At 44.0% G+C, this 18,450-nt stretch overlaps 3 protein-coding genes across 3 annotated transcripts in view; 1 reads left to right on the top strand and 2 right to left on the bottom strand.

The window, feature by feature from the left end:
- Positions 1 to 264: 264 nt before the first annotated feature.
- On the bottom strand, positions 265 to 4,024 carry LOC115826821 (nuclear factor 7, brain-like). The gene is made up of 6 exons (XM_030790729.1): positions 3,617 to 4,024; positions 2,646 to 2,741; positions 2,335 to 2,565; positions 2,182 to 2,204; positions 971 to 1,089; positions 265 to 809 (listed from the first exon to the last, which is right to left on the bottom strand). Exons 1-6 carry the CDS (start codon positions 4,022 to 4,024, stop codon positions 265 to 267), a joined length of 1,422 nt encoding a protein of 473 aa, XP_030646589.1.
- Positions 4,025 to 5,983: 1,959 nt separating this feature from the next.
- On the top strand, positions 5,984 to 8,819 carry rabl2 (RAB, member of RAS oncogene family-like 2). Its single transcript, XM_030790690.1, has 8 exons — positions 5,984 to 6,099; positions 6,252 to 6,281; positions 6,483 to 6,562; positions 6,650 to 6,729; positions 7,650 to 7,761; positions 8,149 to 8,246; positions 8,494 to 8,577; positions 8,745 to 8,819. The coding sequence occupies exons 1-8, from the start codon at positions 5,993 to 5,995 to the stop codon at positions 8,817 to 8,819; spliced, it is 666 nt and encodes a 221-aa protein (XP_030646550.1). The 5' UTR covers positions 5,984 to 5,992.
- A 5,953-nt stretch (positions 8,820 to 14,772) lies between these two features.
- Positions 14,773 to 18,450, bottom strand: part of shank3a (SH3 and multiple ankyrin repeat domains 3a) — a 157,752-nt gene continuing 154,074 nt past the window's right edge. Inside the window, 1 exon segment of the mRNA XM_030789868.1 lies at positions 14,773 to 16,154. Coding sequence (XP_030645728.1) covers positions 15,599 to 16,154 — 556 coding nt within the window. The 3' untranslated portion in view covers positions 14,773 to 15,598.

The following is an 18,450-nucleotide window of genomic DNA, read 5'->3' as shown; positions in this document are numbered from 1 at the left end:
TAATCAAATGGTTTAAGCACGAAATATGGAATGTGGCAATTGGTCTGTTCTTATTAGCTTCTACTATATAATGTCTTATTCACTGTGAGAGTCAACCATACAACACTGTGATTATAGCTTTGGTCTCATGTTGATTGGCAACTCCAAAAGGTTAAACTCATTTCAAAGCACCACAAACCCAATTAGCACAAAGATGAACATTCATCTCATTCACTCCACCTAAATATGTTCATCAACCCAGTTAAGATGAAGATAGTATGAAGTCTAGCTGTGTAGCTCCACAGAGATGGACGGTTTTACAGGTAAAATCTTTAGAGGATGAAGTTTGCAGTGATTGTAGAAGTATGGGAAGACTCTCTCAGTGAAGTTGTGTTTGAATATGTGTAGACAGGTGTTGTGTCCAGAGTCAGTGAAGACCACTTTTCCTTTCTCCCAGTCCAGCTGGACTCTGATCCTCTGGATCCTGTGGTTTACTCTCAGCAGAGTGAGGATCTCTGGGGAATAACCTTTGCCGTATTTGCCGTTATAGAAACCCACATACCATAACCCAAACTTAGACAGATTCTCTCTGTGCTTATAGACAGACTCTGTGATGACTCCCACTGCCCAGGCTGTGTTGTCTCCAACCTCAATGTCCCAGCAGTGGGAGCCTGAGTCAAAGCCCTCAGAGCCCAGGACACTGGAATAGTCGTCAAATCTCTCTGGGTTACCAGGGAGCTGCTGGCCTTCCTCACCGAATTTCACACTGGACAGACTCTCACACAGGTACAGATCTGGATGAGCTGTGTTGGGGTCCAGAATCACAGGAGCTGAGAGGACAGATGGATGGATGGATGGATGGATGGATGGATGGATAGAAAAACATATTGGGGGTGGAGTGAGAGAAGAAGATATTCTACAAAAGTAAAATGATTGTTTAAAACTGATCTGGGATAACATTTCTTTTGTAAAACAAAATTTCAGCTCTCACTGTATTCTGTGATCTCCTCCATCTTCTCCCAGACTCTGAACTTCAGGTTACCCAGGTGTTTTGCCACATTGATCAGTGATCCTGAAACCATCTCTGGATCCCTCAGTGGGTATTGGGTTCTGAAATCACATTCAGGATTCACACTGTAAATAGTTTAATTTTAAATGAGGAAGTTGTGTACATCTTGAATGGGGGAAAAAAAGTGGGGTTTTTTGTTTGTTTTGTTTGTTAGTGTTTTTTTACTCACTATTTGTTACATTTAAAACAGCACCTCTGGATAGTTCGCTATGTGTATTTCCACCATTGAAAAGTGGACACAAGTGCTTAGATTATGTTTGAAGCTCATAAGGGGTTTGTCTTTATAGACAACAGTTTACACACATCCACCCACTGGACTGCCTCTACCCTGAATATCAGCCTTCCACATCCATCAGTACGCAAAGGATGAACCCCCACATTAGTTCTGTTAGGAACTCTCACATTAGTCCTGTTAGGAACTGTGAAACAAAGGGTGAACTCTCACATTAGTCCTGTTAGGAACTGTTAGGAACTGTGAAACAAAGTGTGTGACAAAAAACAATCTACACAAATATAGAAAGTTGGGAAAACTTGAGACATAAAACTTGGGGTTTCAATTTTGTACCTCCATGCGCTTGTAGATAAATTTTGATCTTACAAATGAAGTTAAATTAAAAAAACTCAGCCACACTACAGAGATGGTTTATGCTTTAGACACACAGCACAGCGCCTCTGTGGGTTCGGAGTTCAGACGTCCACAGACAGAAGAACTCGCTTAAGACGATGTCTGACAGTCCAGAGGTGCTTCCCACATCTGACACAGCCTTAACCACTGGCAGCCTGGCAACTGCATGGCTAAGAATTTAACACTCATGCATGAGAAAAGTAAGTCCACATCCAAATGTTCCACATCCTTCAGTTGTTCTTTGGTGTGGGTTTAGGTGCAGTTTGGTGCTTATAGTCATTATGGTTTAATTTAGACATTTGTCTCAAACGTCGGCGAGTGTGGGAATTGGTGTCAGCGACATGATATGTACACTGGATCCTTTAGTTTGTTTACTGTCCATAATGTGGAGGATTTCTTTCGCTCTCTTGATGCTAATGCACTCACTCAGTCATTCATCAGACTGGAGGAGTGAGTGTGTCTGGAGACGTGAGAATGAGTGGTGACAGAGAGGAAGCCGGTCACTTACCTCTCCACTATGGCCTTATAGCTCTGTGGGAGGAATGAGGGACAATGTGTGAGTGCACAAACACAGTGTGACTGAACCTAGTTCATTTACAATTCCACAGACATCACTTTTCCAACAGAACACGTCTCTCTCCTGAACAGTAACTTTACTAACCAACAGGAACGACAGGTCCTCAGCCTCTGTCCTCTCTTCTATGGATTTAATTATATCTGCCAGAGAAGATATCTCTGATCTTATTTCTTCAATCTTTTTCTTCATTATCTGAGTCTTCTCCTCCTCTTCCTCCCTCAGCACAGCTACCCTGGCCGCCTCTTCGTCGCGTAGAAACTGATGAAGTTTCTCAAACTCCTCTTTAATCTGTTTCTCCGTGTTCTGTACCTGGATCTGTAAGGAAGGGTGTTTTATGAGGGAGAGTCGACTTTGAAATGGAATATAATATTGAAATGTATCAGAACTTTTTAGACCTTGGCATGCTCCATTGTATTATCACAGGTTTGTTCGAATTCTTCATAGACTCTCAGCTTCTCCTGTAATGGCTTTAGTTTCATCTTGAGCTCCCTCTGAAATGAAATGACAGTTTCCTTCTGCAGTGAAACAACCCTGCAGGCAGCCTCTCTACAGTCAAACTCAATCACAATCTTGACCAGGTCAAATAAAGCACTACAGTAAAGTTTCTAAAACAAAGTTATCAAGACACATTCTGTGCAGTCAGAGTTACAGCATTTCAATTAATCCATACATCTCTGAAGTATATCAAAATAGTATATTTGCATGTGTGAATTTATGCTTGTGTGTGTGTGTGCATGTGTGTGTGTGTGTGTGTGTGTGAATGTGGGTGTGTGTGGGTGTCTGTGTGTGTGCATGTGAGTCTGTGTGTGTGTGTGTGCACGCTTATCTGTGCATGTAAGAGGCCTTGCCGGACCAGTTAGACTTGAATGCTCTCATATTTGGACTTCCAAATTTTTCCACTCTGAGTTCTCTGCTGGGCACCAACTCATCTGTCATGTTTTGAGTTCCTGGAGTTGAACCCTGTTTGTTTCTTTGTCAAAGGGCACTGTCCCTGTGATGTACCTGATATCTTACTCTCTTACTTTCACTCTCTGTGTCTCTCTCTCTCACACACACACACACACACTCACACACATCTAATCCATGTTCACATCATGCTAACTCACACTACATGAGTCTTGGTATTGTAATATTTCTGGCAGGCTACTCTTGAGTTCATTGTTAAATGTTACGCTGTCTGTATGACTCACACAGAGCCTGTAAATTCACTTTACTGACCGCTCTCTCAATATGACCACGTGCTAGTACTTTTTAGATATTTAATTATTCATTACTCAACAAATAATTCAATGATTATTCAGTTCATGATTTAATTCATTATGCCTGAAGTCTTTTGAGAGGTCATGGCATTGCTGGTTCAGCTTACCTTCAGGTCCACTGCTGCCTCCTCTACAGGTCTGAAGCTGTGATGGTTGTGTAGTTTGGGGTCTCGACACTTGACACATACAGGTTTTCTGTCCTCTGTACAAAAGAGAGTGAGGTCCTCACCGTGGACACTGCAGAGCCCCTGTGATTCCGTGGAACCCCGGAAACTTCTCTCCTCCAGGATGGCCTCGCACATGTTCTTCAAGACGATGTTTAAGGGCGGGTCGGGGTTCTGAGAGACGGTCCGACAGATGGGGCACTCCAGAGCTCCTCTCTGCTCCCAGAAGGTGTGCAGGCAGGACTTACAGATGCTGTGTGAGCAGGCGAGGAGCACGGGATCCCTGAAGATGTCACAACAGACAGAACAGGAGAAATCCTCCTCCGTCAGTGAAGGTCTGCTCACTGCCATGGTCCAACCTTCAGCGTGCGGACAGCTGTCTGTGTTTGTGTGTCAGCTAAAAACACACACTCACACTCAACTTTATTCCTTTTTCACACGCACTCTGTCTCACTCTCTCACACTATCTGTGCCTTTGACATATTCTCTCTGTCTCTCTCTCTCTGTCTCTCTCTCACTGACTTACATGAAACACACAGTTACTTGCTCTTTTTTCTGTCTGAATATGTACACGTTTTCTTTCCCTGCTATGGAACTATGCTACCTGCAACCCTGCACTACTGGAAAGTTCATCCAAACCACCACCATGTCAGAGGTGGAGCCAAATACAGGCTGACACTACAACAGCACACTGTGTGTGTGTGGTGTGTGTGGTATGTGTGTGTGTGTGTGTGTGTGTGTGTCTGTGCACATATGTGTTCGTTGCACGTGTCCACACAACTCCAGTCTAGTGCTGATTAACAGACAAACAAAAATGTTAACAGGACATTATTACATGCTGAGAATTTGAGGTGGCCAGGACGGTTTATGTCTCTGTCTGTCTTATCATGTTTTAGTCTAAAGCTCAAAGCATCAGGTTGAATCATACACACAGCACCTGTCAACTGTCACAAACCTGTCACAGTCTACTGTTTACACTCTCTAACCAGTCTCTGTGAACCTTGGTCATTTAACAGCCTGCATGTCCAGCCTCGGGGCAGACAGGCAAACATAAGGTAGAGAAGCTGGTAGATCATGTAACAGTTTATCTGATAATGAAGTTATGTGCTATGGTGGCTGTAACATATTTTGTCTTTTGTCTCCTGACAGGAATGTGGCCAAGACGACATTTTTGTCTCCAAGAAACCTTGCTGACCAAGGCCTTCACAAATTTTCACCAATATGAAGACCCTCACTGGTTTAAAAAGCTTTATCTAGTTAGTTAGTCAGCGTCCAGGCTAATATGTTAAAAATCAAGTTCATAAGGACCTTTTGTTATCTCCCAGTTATCAGTATGCAAAGTCGATGTTCTGTAAATAATCTTTATGTCAGTCATCCGCACATTAAATATTTTTAAAATTCTATTAAAATATTACTATACATTGTGTCGTCCTCATGATTTTTCCCCACAGAACCTTTCAACCACTTCTACAAACACAGAGAAAAACATGCATTATGTATAGGTAGCTCAAACTAAATCTATTCAAAAGAAGTTTGCTGGCATGTCACTGAGATTTTCCTCGACACAATTCCGGCAGCACTCGAACAGCCCTTTGTTGTAATATCAGGACCCTTAAAGCGTCTTTGCGTTGCGTAGGAACGAGGTCTGTCGTAAGTGTGTACACTCCGAGGCTACTACTGCGCAAACAACTCCGTTTTAGTGGCAGGCGGATTCAAATGCTGTTGTGGCAGAATGATCAGGCAATGAAGCATTAATACTTAATTTTATATTTATCTGGAGGCAACGGATTCGCGCGCGCAACCTAATGTTTACAAGGCAGTGGCTCTCTCAGCTAACGTGGCTAGCTCGCTTTAGCTGGTTATGACACTTGTTGCTAACTAGCTATGCTAACTCCTGATAAACATGTCAATTTACATCAGAATTGTCTTGCAACTGGTGAGAATAGCCAGTTAACGCCAGCCAGCGGCAGATGAAATGCAGGATAAACTGTTAGCTCATATAAATGTTGAGTATTGTTGTTAACCATCCTGTAATATGTTTGATAAGCACGCTGTAGTTAGTGCTTAGTGAGCTAATCGGATAGCTAATGTTAATCAGCTGAATGTCTTATCTAACGTCGCGAAGGTATCAGTGACAGTATATATTTAATTCGCACATTTTCGCACAGATTGTGTCAAAGCGTTTATGTAAACGAATGCCTCACAGGTATTGGTGCGTAGCCGTATAGCAGGGTTAGGAGTTAGGTTATTAGGTACGCTGCGTTCTGCTTGGTTAATCCCGCTCTCAGGCTATACATTTGAACGGGATTTTGCTTAAGAATGGCTGGCGAGACCAATAACTTGCCGGAGCTGGACCAGGACAAATACGATGCTGATGAACAAGTGAAGATCATCTGTCTTGGAGACAGCGCTGTCGGAAAATCGAAGTAGGTGTTTATACTCGTAGGATGGATGTGTTGGATATGAGTTTGAGCTGTGTCGGAGGAAGCATGCTAACGGTCATTCCAGTCTTGTGTCACTTCTATTTATCCACTGCGCCCAGCTATGACTGAAACAATGCGATGTGTTTGTTTTACAGGTTAATGGAGAGATTTCTCATGGACGGATAGTATCCTTTTACCTCGTTGTTCGTCTTATAGTACCCCTTTAATTTTGTTTAGTTTGTTGATGGATTGTAGTTTATATAATCAATAGTGTTATTAAATTCTTTCCTGTTTAAAGATGATTAAATAGATTAATTAGGAATACAAAAAAATGGTAACGCACGTTAAATGACCTGTCGTTACTGAAGCTTAACTGCATCGCCCAGCCGGCCGCAGCAGCTGTCCACCTATGCGTTGACTCTCTACAAATACACAACGACCGTCAACGGGAAGACGGTACTAGTGGGTGAGTCGCCAGTTTTATCCTCGTGAATTTGTGAGTGTGTTGTTTGTCTAAGTGTGTGTTTCGTAAACTTTTACATCTGCATCACAGATTTCTGGGATACGGCTGGACAAGAACGATTTCAGAGCATGCACCCCTCATACTATCACAAAGCACACGCGTGTATCATGGTAAGACTACATACACTCACAGCACACGCGTGTATCATGGTAAGACTACATACACTCACAGCACACGCGTGTATCATGGTAAGACTACATACAGTCACAAAGCATACGTGTATAATAATAATACTAATACAAGTTTATTTGGAGCCCAGTATCACTATGTATAGTCTCAAAGGGCTTTACATATCTATAACAAAGTCAAATCAGAATTATATTATCCATAGGTTAGAGAAAATATCTCGTCTTTAGTCTGGTTTTAAAGGTATGGAGAGAGTTTGCCTCCCTGGAAGAACTACATAGTCACAAAGCACTTTCATGTATCATGGTAAAACTACATATAGTCACAAAGCACAGGTATGTGTGATGGTTTACATCTGTGTGATGGAGTTCACTTTTATCCCTGACATCATGATGCACACATGTGCTTGTGGGTTCCCTCTCTAGTCGTTATTCACCCTGTATTCATTCATTCATTCATTCATAATTCAGTATTCACCCTGTATTCATTCATTCATAATTCATTATTCACCTTGTATTCATTCATGCATAATTCATTATTCACGCTGTATTCATTAGTTTATAATTCATTATTCACACTGTATTCACTCATTTATAATTCATTATTCAGCCTGTATTCATTCATTCATAATTTGTTATTGACTCTGTATTCATTCATGCATAATTCATTATTCACCCTGTATTCATTCATTCATAATTCATTATTCACCTTGTATTCATTCATTCATAATTCATTATTCACCTTGTATTCATAATTCATTATTCACCTTGTATTCATTCATTTATAATTCATTATTCACGCTGTATTCATTTGTTTATAATTCATTATTCACGCTGTATTCACTCATTTATAATTCATTATTCAGCCTGTATTCATTCATTCAGAAGTCTATCTCTGTGTGTAGGTCTTTGATATTCAGCGGAAGATGACCTATAAGAACCTGACTAACTGGTACACGGAGCTGAGAGAGTACAGACCTGAGATCCCCTGTCTGGTGGTGGCTAATAAAATCGATGGTGAGTGGGCTGTCTCCCGGGCGACTCTGTTCTTCTGCTGCTGCTGCTCGTTCAGTTCACAGACGCGGCACGCTGAGAAATACCAGGCAGGGACAGCACCGTCTGTTACACGGTTCAGCCGCAGGGTTTTTTTATGTGTGGTGTTTAGCAGTTCCTTAGCCACACACTAGTGTTTCCTCAGACGCTCAGACGCCCAGCTGTAGACAGCCTGACAGGGCGATGCTTGTGTAGTTTTTGGGAGATGTGTTTGTGTTTTAACAGACAGGAGGTCAACAGAGAGACATGTGTCGTGTTAAGTCCTGTGTTACTACATGACATCAGTCTGCTTATGTTAACACTGTCCTGTGCGTGTTTATGGATGTGGGTGTGTGTGTGTGTGTGTTATAGCGGATATGAAGGTCACTCAGAAGAACTTTAACTTTGCGAAGAAGCAGGGTCTGCCCTTCTACTTTGTGTCGGCAGCTGATGGCACGAATGTGGTCAAGGTGAGTGGGCTCTGGATGGATGGAGATTGTAAGAGTTGTTGTTGGGGATTGTTGTTGTTCGTTGCTATGATACAGTATTGCAGTTACTAGTTAGTGAAGCAGGTGGTTAGTTCACAAGCTATGATGTGTGAGACTGCTCAGGACACACAAGCTTGGCATTACACTCATGGTAAACAGGGGCAGATATCTCTCTGCGTCACGGCCGAGACAGCATGCTGAGGGTTTGTTGTCTTTAAACATGCCCCAGGTCTTTCGAGAGGCTATTCACATGGCGCTGTCCTACAAACAGAACTCCAGTGACTTCATGGATGAAGTCATGAAAGAACTTGAGGTGTGTGTTATGCCTTCATTTCCTCTGTCTGTAGCCACATGTGTGAGTGTGTATGCCTGTGTGTGTGCGCGCACATGTGTGTGTGTGTGTGTGTGTGTGTGCAGCTGTAACCATGTGAGTGAATTTCTGTCTGGTGGCATACTCACTGTATGTGTTTGTCCCTGTAGAGTTTTGATCTGAAAAACCAAGAGGATTCTGATGAACACGAAGATGAAGAAACAGAGAAACTCAACACAGCGTGACCAGTTCCACCACTGTCCGTCGTGTCATCACGCGCCCCCCCCCCCCCCCCCCCCCCCCCCCCCCCCAGCCGCCCCCCCAGCCTGACACTCCTCAGCCCACCCCTCTCTGCCTCATCTTCTCTCCCGTCTGTCTCTGTGTACATCACTCGTTCTGTGTCCTCTCTGTCCCTTACCTTCTGTCTCATTTTCCCCGTCTGTCTCTATGTGGGGGGGAATGAGTGTGTGTGGGGGTGTGTACGTGTGTGTGTGGGGGAATAAGTGTGTGTGCGTGAGAGAGAGTTCTGATGGACATAAAGTTAGACTCTCTCTGGCTCTTCAGAGCCAGGCTCCTTCAGTGAATGACTTTCTCAACACTTGAATCTGTCATGTGCTTTGTTTACGGTGTGTAGAGATGTCAGAGAACTGTGAGATTAGTCGTACCTGACTGGTCAAGGAGATTCAGTGTGTGCTGTGCAGTGATAGGGACCAGAGCTGAATGTATATTTAATATGGAGAGCAGTGGGCATTATGTACTTGAATAGCCTGACAGTGACTTTTTGTTTCACTGTGGCAGAGATTGTAACATGGAATATAGCGCTGAGGAGTGTTGTCACGGAAACCGGGCCCAACAGAGGAGCCTGGACACCGTGCTAATGGCTAGCTTGATTTTATTGCACCAACTGTGAAGCTGTCTGAGCTTTCATTATCTCTCATGATTCTATATGTCACAAGTGCTTTTATACATATGTTTGTGTGTGTGTTGTACTCACATATGGGAGTTTATGTTATAGTTTGAAAGACCACTGGACTGCATATGATTATGATGTGTTGTATTTAATGAATACAGATGACACTGTAAGAAAACTGTGATTGTGTAAAATGACTGATCCTTCCTGCTCTCCTCTGGGATATGTCACAGACACTCAGGCTCTGCGCACTTTTAAAAACAACAGACCACTCGTATTCTAACCACAGATACTGTACGCTTCCACAGTCAACAAACACTGTGTATCTATCTATGGAATAAGACATAATGTGGGAATGGATGGGTAATATATAGATTATATAGTAAGAAATACCACTCCAGGTACCCCAGCCATGAGGAAGTGGGGGCTCGTGGGGGTTAGGGTGTCACAGTCAAAGTGGCTGTGAAGTGTGTGGCATGGCAGTGCTCAGAACTGAGTGGTTACCTGTGGAAGCAAATCACAACTGTACTGACAAGTTTGTGTGTGTGTGTGTTCTATCTGGCGATTCAGTCTTGACCCCCCCCCCCCCCCCCCCCCCCCGTTACAGGCACAGAGTGTGTTTTACCTCACTGCAGAACATGAGCGGTTTTGAATGACCAAATCGAACCAGACGAGACACCGTGTGAGGTCAGGTCATGTGACGCAGACGAGAAGAACAGTGTGAACTGCTGTAGACAGAACACCGTCAGGAATAGGCAAACCTCCTTAACTTTACTGATCTGCTTACATTTTTTTTTCCTGTCCAACTCTGGCACACCTGAACTGAAAGGCAGTGTTACCCAGGTGTGTGTGTGTGTGTGTGTGTGTGTGTGTGTGTGTGTGCGAGGGGAGGGGGGGGGGGGGGTTATAAAAGTTTATCATTAGGGCCTGTCACCCATAGCACTGTTGCCACACAGGGTTTACCTCTATCTGAGGATGAACCGATTCCCCAGAAATCCTCTTCAGTCCAGGAGTTTGTGGGGGTGCAGGGTAGATGACCTCAGAGCAGAAATCAACCAATCACAGATCAATGATGATGTAAGCAGGGGCATTGTGTTTCTTCCCATGTTTTATTGTGCTTTTGTTGGTCAGAAAAAAAAACAAAACAAAAAAAACCCAAGATTGATAACCCCACAGAGTGCGGTAACGCGAGGGACGTGTTTTATTCAACAGTTTGCTTTCCCTCCCCTTCTGTATGGTCACCGTACACAGTATTCATTCTCACTCCCACCCAAAGGAAAGAGGCGGGGCATGGAGAAAGTGGGAGGGGCATCATGGAATGGGAGTGGTCTGTTTATTACGCAGTGAGGCATCCACATCCCTTTATGTAGATCAACTCAAAAAACAAAAAAAAACACTAACACCTTTAACTAGTCAAATGCAGATTAAAAACATTAGTGAAAAAAATCCCCATAAAATCATTTTTCAGGGTTTCTGTTTTCCCATGAGAAAACGCAAACAGCACAAAACATACTGTGTGTGTGAGAGTGAAGGGGGGGGGGGGGGGGGGGGGGGGGGACAGGCACACAGAGGGAGCCTGGCTGTGGTCTGGGGGTTTGTGGGGGGGGTCAGGAGTGTTGATCTTGTGGAGGGATCTCCCACCCCCCCGGCTTTTTTGGCACACTTTTTCCTTCCCTTAATCGTCTCCCATTCCAAAACAATCAGTCAACCAATCAGGATGCACCTGAACGCAAAACACAAGATCCAAAGGACCATCAGAGTGAAAATAAAAAAAGAGTAGGTGTTCACACGTGTGTGTGTGTGTGTGTGTGTGTGTTAAGTGTAAGAAAGATAAATAACTAGCGAAAGGGTCTCAGTATGTCAGAGGCTCTTTCTCCGACAGACGTTTATGGAAGGGGCTCATGATATCCAGACCTGGGCTTTCTCTAAACATAAGAGAGTATAATGTGAATAAGTGGGCACTAATACTGCTTCTTCTCACCCTGTGGTGGCGCATGAGGTCAGGAAACCGCTTCACAAAACCCTACTCACAACAACCAGGCACAGGCTACTCAGTAGCACCATCTATAGGATCTACTCCGTCATCACAGCTTAAGGAAACACATTACAAATAGATCATTTCAGTATGACATGTGGATGTGATGCACGGCTCTGGAGGGGCCTTCGTGAATTCAGACTGATCCGGTCTGAACCTGTCTGGCGCTTTTTTGTAGTTGTTGTTTTTAATGATGTTTATTAAATGGATCACAGTTTCCTTAGAGATAACAGACAAGGCTTAATTCTTTGCACAGTGTCGTTGTCTACAGGTGCAAGCTCTTCGTCCTGTAAAAACTTTTGAGAGAAAAGGTGGAATATTTTCCTTGGCTGTAGATGCTCGTCTGGGAGTCGTAATGTATGTGTTTACATAATGACTGTCAGTCAACTCACACAAACGGCTCCTCTGAACATATGTCCTCTGTTCTGTATGTCGGCTGCCTCATTATGCACTTATCCAACTCCCCCTCTCTCTCTCTCTCCCTCTTTTTCTCTGTCTCTCCCTCTCTCTCTCTCTCTCTCCCCCTCTCTCTCTCTTCGTCTGTCTCTCCTCAGTCTGACTGAGTAACACCAGATATTCAGGCTGAACGTTCAAGAGGCGAACCAGGGAGCCGAAAGGGTGTGTGCTAAGGGTTCAGAGTTGGCCTAAGGCTACAAAGAGCAGTTTGTTTCCATGACCCCGCCCCTGGGATTGTGTGAGTGGAGAGAGAGGTTATGTGTGGTTATGACAGTGCAGTCTTCTCGTTCCCTCATGTCTGCACTGAGTGGCAAAGCAAGGGCAGGAACAGGACGTGGTGATCTGTGTGAAAAAGAAAAGAAAAGAACCTCACAGGAACAGATGGATAAAAAGTGAAGTGAATATCAATGATTTGAATGCTAGCACCTTGTTTTGTGTAAATCTTCCCAAAATTCGAGAGTCCATACAAAGAAAAAAAAATGTTTTCTTTCTTTTTTTCCTTCACAGCTGGTTAACTATGCATATATGCCAAACATTCATATATAGATCTAAATATTTTTTGAATATTTTTGTGTTTAAAAATTTATATGAAAACTATTTTATATACATTGCTTGTGATTGATATAAAAAGCAAATATTTTGACATTTGTCCATATGTACAGATCCAAGTCATTTTGCAAGGAGAGCATTTGTTTTGTTTTCTAAACCATCATCATCCTAAAATCAAAAATAAGTAAATGAATAAAAACCCTTCTAGGTATCATATTTCACAAGCTAGAAAACACATTTCTGAAGGAACAGAGCAAAATCAAACAGGAAACAGATTACTAGCGCAAATTACTCTGTGTCTGCAGTTACAACAGATTACAAAGAAGCCAGCGAGTGTTGGTGTTCAGAGAGAAAAAAAATCTTACAATTACAGATTTCACTCATAACCATCAATAATACCAGCCTGACGCTGACTAATAATGACTCTCACACACCCACACACACACACACACACACACACACACACTCTCACTGATTATTGCAGGACTCATCCCAGTAACATAAAAGGGGTTTGAATTTGGATAATCAACAGAGGAAAGGTGTGACACTGACTAATACTGTGTTTATTTGTGTGTGTGTGTGTGTGTGTGTGTGTGAGTGTGAGTGGGGGGGGGGGGCATTGTAAGATGAATGTGTGGATTGGTTTTAATTTAAGGATTCTATTCCATACTTCTACATCACTGATGGTACAGTGGAAGATTCTAGTGTTTGAAGAGGGATAACCTGCAGAACTTCTCCCAGTCTCTTAAAGAGGAGAGAGTGGAAAAAGAGGAGAGGAGAGATTATAGGAGTGTGACTGTGTGTGTGTGTGTGTGTGTGTGTGACTGTGTGTGTGTGCGTGTGACTCTGTGTGTGTGTGTGTGTGTGTGTGTGCACGCGTGAGTTTCAGTGTGGGATGAGGTGCAGTCTGCAGTTGCTAATAGTTGCAGCTGACTAGTAGTAACTGAGCCGTGGCTGATCCGGTGCCCGCTGGAGAGGGTGGCACTACCAGGGTGAGACTGTTCCACACAAGAGAAGGACACTTGGCTCAATAATAACACACCACAGAGTAAACCCACACTCTCCACAGAGTACACACACACTCTCCACAGATTACACCCACACTCTCCACAGAGTAAACCCGTACACTCCACAGAGTACACCCATATACTCCACAGAGTACACCTGTACATTCCACAGAGTAAACCCGTATACTCCACAGAGTACACCCACACTCTTCACAGAGTACACCCACACTCTCCACAGAGTACACCAGTACACTCCACAGAGTAAACCCATACACTCCACAGAGTACATCCATACACTCCACAGAGTAAACCCATACACTCCACAGAGTACATCCATACACTCCACAGAGTACACCCATAAACTCTACAGAGTACACACACACTCTCCACAGAGTACACCCATACACTCTCCACAGAGTGCACTTGTACACTCCACAGAGTAAACCCATACACTCCACAGAGTACATCCATACACTCCACAGAGTACACCCATACACTCCACAGAGCACACCTGTACACTCCACAGAGTACATCCATACACTCCACAGAGCACACCTGTACACTCCACAGAGTACATCCATACACTCCACAGAGTAAACCCATACACTCCACAGAGTACATCCATACACTCCACAGAGTACACCTGTACACTCTACAGAGTACAACTGGACACTCCACAAAGTAAACCCATACACTCCACAGAGTAAACCCATACACTCCACAGAGTACATCCATACACTCCACAGAGTACACCCATACACTCTACAGAGTACACACACACTCTCCACAGAGTACACCCATACACTCTCCACAGAGTGCACCTGTACACTCCACAGAGTAAACCCATACACTCCACAGAGTACATCCATACACTCCACAGAGTACACCCATACACTCCACAGAGCACACCTGTACACTCCACAGAGTACATCCATACACTCCACAAAAAACAAACCAGAAGTGTTTGAGGTAACATGAGGTCATAGGTCACAGGGGAAATGGGTAGGGGGAAGTTGTCAAGGAGTCAGTCAGGAGCACACACCACTAAATGACACCCTAATTGTAGACGGAAGACCAGGTTTCATGAGAGAGAGAGAGAAAAAAAAAGAATAATTGGGCAAAAGGGTGGCTCAATATGCCATCAACTAAACCGTCATACAAGAGGTGACATACATTTTCATGCTACAGTCCATAAAATAACGACGGTCGAAAAAAATCATTTGCAATGGTGTTTTTTTTTCTTCTTTGTATATAATACCATATATAAGTTTTATAGGTATGACAAAATTTTATATTCATATATCTATATACTTTTCTTTCAAATATATATATATGTATATAATTAGTAAAAATGAGTAAATTATTGGTGGAATCTAGAGGAGAGAGACAGACGCTGTTCAGAACAGTCCAGTTCGTCAGTTTTTCCTTTTTTTTTTTTTTTTAAATCTGTCTCCATCGATTTTCAAAGCTATTAAATACATAGAGATTTCCTATCTAATGTCATATTCCCTTTGGAAAAACCAAAGCACAAGTCTGATTATGAAAAAAGCCACTAGTGTTGGTTGAACATTCTCCAAGTGTAATGCGTCTCATGGCCAGGAGAGGGCGCAGGGGAGAGACAGGACTTTGCCTTAACCCAGTCAGTTCATCTGCTTTTATAAAAATACTCTGAAAGGCAACAGAACTTTCCTCTTTCGACGACATCCCTCCTTTTTTTCTGGACGTATGGAATGGCTGTCAGAGAGACAGAGGGATATGGAGAGAAAGAGAAAGAGGGAGCAGAGAGGAGAGGAGAGGAGAGAGTGAGGGCAAAGGAAAATCCTGATGGTGCAACTCAAGATCTTCAGCGTCTGGGGTGGATTCCGTCAAATGTACCACCCCCGCCCAAAACAAAAAAAAAAACAGAAAAAAACCCTCCTTTTTTGGCTGCTGGCTGTGAGCTGAGAGAAGCTTTTTGAAAAACAAATGGAAAGTCAAAAGAAGAGCCAAAAATCAGACTGATAAAGTGATTCTTCTGAGAGGGTAAAAGGGGATGGGGGGGGTCGTCTAAGGTACGGGGGCGAGGGGTCAGCTCTCCAGCAGATGTTTGAGCGCTCTCTCAATGTTCATGCGGTGTCCGACGCGCGTAACGCCCAGCTCGGCGAAGTCGTCTTTCGTGAGCGCAGGCAGGTGGGAGCCCTCGATCTCGTGCTCCTGGAAACGCTCGCGGTGCTCCGCCAGATTAATGCTGGCCAGCCAGTCGCCGACGTCGTATTTGTTCCACAGGTGGAGCGGTTTCTGATGGAAGGGCCGCAGGGCCAGCAAAGGCGAAGGCAGGCCAGGAGAGGGCGCCGGAGAGGGGGAGCGGCTGCGTGCGCTGGAGCTCCTCATGACAAAGCGGACCTCCTTGGGCTCGTGGGGCAGCGTGAGGCTGGAGGATTTGAGGATGGTCGGGGGAGCGGTAGGGGAGGTGGCCAGGCCGTAGCCCCGGATCGGGCCCAGCGGGTCCGAGCGGTCCGGGGAACCGGAACCGGGGCTTGGGGTGCGTCGGGTGACTGGGTATCGGCTGCCGGGGCGGATGGTATAGGTGGTGCCATAACTCCTCTGAGAGATGGTGTGCAGCTCCCCTAGACTGCTGAAGAGTCTGAGAGAGAGAGAGAGAGAGAGAGAGGGCGTGAGAGAGCGTTTAAGAGGACAGAGGGAATGAAAACAGGATGAAAGGTGAGGGAGTGTGGAGGAAGGAGTGAGAGAGTGACAGTGATCGGTAATACAGAGGCCAGTGGGACTGCGGTAATACAGGACAGAGCCAACTGAGTGGAGAGAGAGAATCAGCTCAGCTGGTCAGCAGCATCTGAAACGTTTACACCAAAATAACTATCATTATCCTCACACTGTGGAACGAGGACAAAAACGCCACGGGAATCTCTGCGCGTGGTTGTGGCTTTGTGGGAAATGCGCATTGCATAACGTAGTATGTCTGTTTATATAGATGTGTCTCCAATTACTACAGGGCTTAAACATATCAAGATTTTCATGATTTTTTTTTTTAATGTTTAAAAACTACAGTACAAAAGGGCAGAAGTCTCTCAAAGCCTCAGTGGTTCTATCCTGTAGCTTTGGTTAAACTGATCATCGTGTAAAACGCTCTGGAAAGATTACTCTACAGTTAATTTGGTTAATCAGAATTGGTCAGACATGGCAAATCCATTAATGATATGGGTTAACACTCATTTCATTAATGCGTTTGACCATGACACGAACACGTGAGAGAGAGAGAAACCGAGAGAGAGAGAAAGCGAGAGAGACAGAAAGAGGGAAAGACCGAGAGCATCGCTGTGTGGCCACGACACAGAGAGACTACGTCCTGAAAAGACAGAACGACAGCGAGAGAGGACAGGAGAGAACGTGAGAGGGTCTCGTGTCTGTCCATTTTTTCGGGCATGTGTTGTGTGAGTCATGCTGTGAGTGAAGCCGCCCAGCCCTGCTGTCTTCGTCTGTCTAATGGTTGACTCGGAGCGACACTCTATCTTTGGTGATAAGCACACAATCGCCTCAATCCGCTCCTCTCCTCCCCTCCCTTTACCGAAGCCTCCTGCTCCCTCTAGCCCCACCAACAACGAAATTACCTCTGCATCACCAGGTCCAGTGTTTGGTGTGGTCATATGATGTGAGTAGGACCCTGCACCTGTGTAGGAGGATGAGGATCTTCCAGTACAGTTTCACCTGTGATTAGCCAAATTAACCTGTGAAGGCAGTCTACCTTATTTCCTTTAGATTCACCTGAACCTGTGAAGGTAGTCTACCTTATTTCCTTTAGATTCACCTGAACTTGTGAAGGTAGTCTACCTCATTTCCTTGAGATTCACCTGAACTTGTGAAGGTAGTCTACCTTATTTCCTTTACATTCACCTGAACCTGTGCAGGTGATGCATTTCATCCCAAGAGCGGCAGTGAGATGACAAAGAGTGAATTCAGTCCAGCTGGACCCACCCCGAACACAACCAGTTTAGTTTGTTTTCTGATCGGAGACCCAGCTGCTGGTATCACCGTGAGCCCATCGAGTTATGGTGGACCGCGTAATTTACCACCATGCCATTAGTGTCTAATGTCTAATGATTAATGATTAATGTGCCATCAGACTTAACGTTTGATAATCTGTGATACGTCCTACGTGCACAGTCTAACATGATATTGTCAGTGGTCTAGACAGTCTGCCCGTCAGTCTGTATGATCACTGGGATTCACATTAAATTCAGTGCTGGTCGATGGTATTGACAATGGACCGGGAACTGTTTAATGTTTAAAAGTTTAATATGGTGCCACAAGGCTCTGTCAGTGGTCCATGAGACTATGACCAAACTTGTTGACAGGATTAAAAATAGCCTACTATATCAAAAGACCAATTAAACACATAAGCAGGAAGGAGGGAGAGACACAAATACAAACCGGTAAACGTCGCTTGTGTATGATTTTTCCCAGTGTGAAGTAATCTGGAGTTGTACAGAGTTAATTTCAGAATCACTTTACAGTCCCCAACACTCAAAATTGCATTTACTCTGATTGGAGTAAATTTGACCTAATCCACATGAGATTTACAGAAATTCAGTATGGGCAATAATTTAACACAAATCGGTCAAGTGAGGGAGCTGAAATGTGGAATCTCATCAAATGACTACAATAATGTCTTCCTCATTTACAAAACAACATACAGACAAAAAACCCATGAAGTCCAACAAAAAGAAGATCAAAAGTCCAAAAAAAATCAGAGGAGATATCCAGAGACAGTTGAGAAAAAGGGTTTTAGAAAAGAGGAACAGTAAGTTTATTTGCATCAGTAAAAAAGTCTGCAGGTCTCTGGGTAAGACAGACAGAAATGAGTGAAACCAACAGCACCATGCAGGTGACCTCTGTCATCAAACCACTCCGCTTTACTCATCATC

The sequence above is a fragment of the Chanos chanos genome, chromosome 13 (genome assembly GCF_902362185.1).
Source record: "Chanos chanos chromosome 13, fChaCha1.1, whole genome shotgun sequence".
Classification (NCBI taxonomy): Eukaryota; Metazoa; Chordata; class Actinopteri; order Gonorynchiformes; family Chanidae; genus Chanos; species Chanos chanos.
Note: the sequence above shows the minus strand (reverse complement) of the source record. Positions and strands in the feature narration are given on the sequence as shown.